This window comes from Corvus hawaiiensis, chromosome 24, assembly GCF_020740725.1.
Source record: "Corvus hawaiiensis isolate bCorHaw1 chromosome 24, bCorHaw1.pri.cur, whole genome shotgun sequence".
Taxonomy (NCBI): domain Eukaryota; kingdom Metazoa; phylum Chordata; class Aves; order Passeriformes; family Corvidae; genus Corvus; species Corvus hawaiiensis.
The window spans coordinates 3,873,544-3,877,255 of NC_063236.1; the positions used below are offsets into that span (position 1 = coordinate 3,873,544).

The following is a 3,712-nucleotide window of genomic DNA, read 5'->3' on the forward strand; positions in this document are numbered from 1 at the left end:
GCGACGCTCAGCGTTCCTTGGACCTTCCACGGTCCGTGGGCATCCCGTGTCCCTCGGCTGTTCCGCGTCCCCCGGGTGTTCCATGTTCGCCCAGTTTGTTCCCGCACGCTCCCAGCCACTCCCAGCTGCTGCCAGCTGCACTCGGCACGCTCCCAATTTCTCCCAGTCGCCCTCAGAGTGGTCCCTGTTGCTCGCAGTGTGACCTCTGTTACCCAATTCAGGTCCCAGTGGGTTCTGGTCCTGGTTCTGGTCCGGGTGTATCCCGGTGTTCCCAGTCTGTCACAGTCCATCCCAGCCTGTCTCAGTCCATCCCAGTCTGTCCCACTCTGTCCCGGTCCCTCCCGGCAGCCGCCACCGTTTCCCGGATCCTGCTCCTCCCGCCCCTGGAGCTGCCCCCGGACGCCCCCCAAGATGCTGACGGGGGCCGGGGGCTTCGTCCTCCTGGGCTGGGGCTCGGCCTCCACCTGCGGGAGGAGGTGAGGGGGGATCCCCGGGGGTCGTGTCCCCCCCTCGGAGCGCGTGTGACTCCTCCATGTCCCCCCATGCCGGGGTCACCCCCTTTTCTCTCCCACAGTGCTCCTGACCCAGCTCCTGCTCCCCCCTGGGAGGGGCTTTGGGAGCCCTGGGACCCCCTTGAATCCCCATTCCTGGGCACTGGGACCTCCCTGCACCCCTCATCCCGCACCAACACCCCCCTGCACCCCCTTTCCCGGGTATCCTCCTCTCCCAGCCCCTGCTTCCCCTGTTTCCCTGACCCCGGGGACCCCCAGACCCCCATTCCCGGCCATCCCGGGGCCCCTCAGCCCCAGGCCTCCCTTTCCTGGGAAACCCGAACTGGGCACGGGGCTCTGCAGCCGCTCTGGGATTTATGATTACCCAAAGGAAAGGGACAGGAGAGGAGAGGAGAGAGGGAGAGAAGGAGATTGGGAGTCAGGGATCGGGGTCACAGCGCCCAGTCCTGCTCCGCCGGGGCTGGGGCCTCGCAGCCGCAGGACAAAATGGATCCGCGGGTCCCGGTGCCTGCCCCGCTCCGGGCCGAACCCAGCGGGTTCCAGGCAGAGTTTGGCCGCGGGGCCCGGGAGCTCAGCCCAGCCCGGCCCGGGGGTCCCGCAGGGCGCGGCCGAGGAGGGTCCGGGGGATGCCAGGAGGGGATCCAGGGGAATTCCCTGGAATTGCCCCGTCCCCTCCCCCCGCGCTCCCTCGGTCCCTTTGGCTTCTCCGTCTCCCGCCCTGCGCCGCCGGGATCTGCCCGGCCACCGGTGACGTCACGAGCACCGGCACCAATAACCCCGGCACCCCTTCCCGGCCATTCCGCCTCTCCCAGCCCCCACAGCCCAATTTTCCCTTACCCAGAGACCCCCCGGACCCCTATTCGTGCCTTTCCCAGCACCCAGCCCCTCCTTTCCTCAACACTGAGCACACCTGGCACCCCTATTCGCAGCCATCCCGGCTTTCCCCGCCCTGTGCTGGGACTGGGGTCACTGGGGGCCCTTGGAGCCCCCATTCCTGGATACAGGGACCCCCTTAACCCCACCCATCCCACCTGTACCCACCCCCAGCCTGCCCTTTTCTCAGTCCCGGAACCCTCAAACCCCCTTCCCGGCTCTCCCAGCTCTCCCAGTTCCCCCTTTCCTTCACCCGTGACCCCCCAGACCCCAAATCTCCGTGTCCCCCCAGCTCTCCTGTCCCTGCGTTACCCGCACGTGGCGGTGCCGGAGCCCGGCCCGGGGCTCCCCCAGTTCGTGTCCATGGGGTCCCTGGATGGGATCCCCTCCCGGCGCCACCGCAGCGAGCGGGGCCGGGCCGAGCCGCAGGCGCCGGGGATGGCGGCCGGAGCCGAGCCGGGATCTTGGGATCCCCCGGAGCCGGCACAGCGAGCGGCACCGGCACGGGGCCACCAGGGAGCCGGAGATGCTGCAGGACCGGCACAGCCAGAGCGGGGCTGGGCGGGGGGAGCCGGGACTGGGCCGGGATCTGTGGGGCTGGGATGGCAACTGCGGGACTGGAATGGGCATCCCTGAGATCAAGGCTGAGGAATCAGCAAATTATCTGGGGCACACCTGCCTGGAATGTCTCCGGAAACATGTCAGATACGGGTGGGAGGCGCTGGAGTGTGAAGGTGGGGAGGGCAGAATTCCCGTGGGAATATGGGATTTGAGAATGCAGGATTTGGGAGGGCAAAATTTGGGAACATGGGAATTCCCATGGAAATTCCATGGATGGATCTCAGTCATCCCATTCCCATGGGACTTCCATGGATGGATCCCACTTCTGTCCCATTCCCATGGGAGTTCTGCAGATGGATCTCATTGCCATCCCATTCCCATGGAATTCCATGGGCAGATCTCATCCCCATCCCACTGCCATGGAATCCCATGGATGCATCTCACCGTGACCCCATTCCAGAGCCCCCTGATGTCCATGTGTCCGGGAAAGTGGAACATGGGATCCTGACGTTGTCCTGCCACGCGTACGGATTCTACCCCAGCACCATTGGGATCAGCTGGATGAAGGGGATGAAATCCGGGATCGTTCCCAACAGAGACAGCACCTTCCACCCCCGGGCCGGGATCGAGGCGCTGCCGGAGGAGCGGGAGCAGCACCGGTGCCGGGTGGAGCATCCTGGAATGCCGGAGATCGGGATCTTCTCCTGGGGTGGGGCTGGGAATGTGGAATGTGGGAATTTGGGAATGTGGAGCAGTGGGATGGGGGTTCCCCTCCCCCTCCTCACCATCCCGTGCTTTCCAGAGCCGGAATTCAGCGGGAATCTCACCCCGGTGGTCGCTGTGTCATCATCGCTGCCATCGGCGTCATTCTCCTCATCGGATTCGGCGTCTGGAAGCTCCAATCTGGTTCCCCCCCGAAACTCCTCCTGGGTGCCCCCTAAGCCCCCAAAAGGCATTCCTGGGAGTCCCCCTGTGTCCCCTCCCTGGCGACTTTGGGGGGGCCCCCCCAACCCGTCTGTGCCCCCCTGCCTGCAGCAGATCCAGCGGTGAGGGGAGTTCGGGGGGTCCCTCAGTATTTGGGGTCCCCCGGGATTTGGGGTGAACCCCCCGGGCCCCCCAGGATCTCCCTGAACACGCTGACGCTGCCCGTGCGCAGCGAGAAGGTTCATACCCGGCACGGGGTCCCCAGCTCTGTCACCGGCATCGCCCAGGTACCCCAAAACCTCCCGGGAATCCCCAACACTCCCCCGGGGAACCCCAACCTCTCCTGGGACCCCGAAAATATCCCCGGGACCCTCCAAAAACTCCCCAGGATCGCAAAGCCCCATACAGACCCCCCAAAACCCTCTCAGGACACCAAAATTCCCACGGAACCTCCCAACACCCCCCGGCCCCCTTGAGAAGGTTTATACCTGGCACGGGGTCCCCATCTCCATCACCAGCAGGGACCCCAAAACAGCCTTGGGACCCCCAAATATTCACCCCAGGATCGCCCAAACCCCCGCTTTGGGACCACTGAAAACCCCCCTCGGGAACGCCCAAAAACCACCGGGACTCCAAAACCCCCCCGGGACCCACAAAACCCCCCCAGGAGCCCCTCGCGAATGTTCAGACCCAGCACGGGGTCCCCATCGCCATCATCGGCACCACCCAGGTACCCCCAAACCCTGCCGGGATCCCCAAACCCTCCCGGGACCCCCAAACCCCCCCGGGGCTCCGTTGCCGGAATCAACGGGAGCAGTGTTGCCCTTTTAATGGGAGTTATG

At 65.5% G+C, this 3,712-nt stretch overlaps 1 protein-coding gene across 1 annotated transcript; it reads left to right on the top strand.

Moving 5' to 3' along the window:
* The first annotated feature begins 411 nt into the window (after positions 1–411).
* On the top strand, positions 412–3,346 carry LOC125338028. The gene is given in 7 exon segments (XM_048328337.1): positions 412–476; positions 1,388–1,886; positions 2,029–2,119; positions 2,407–2,655; positions 2,749–2,790; positions 2,793–2,876; positions 2,982–3,346. Coding segments are annotated over 7 exon segments (1,395 nt in total).
* The last annotated feature ends 366 nt before the right edge of the window (positions 3,347–3,712 follow it).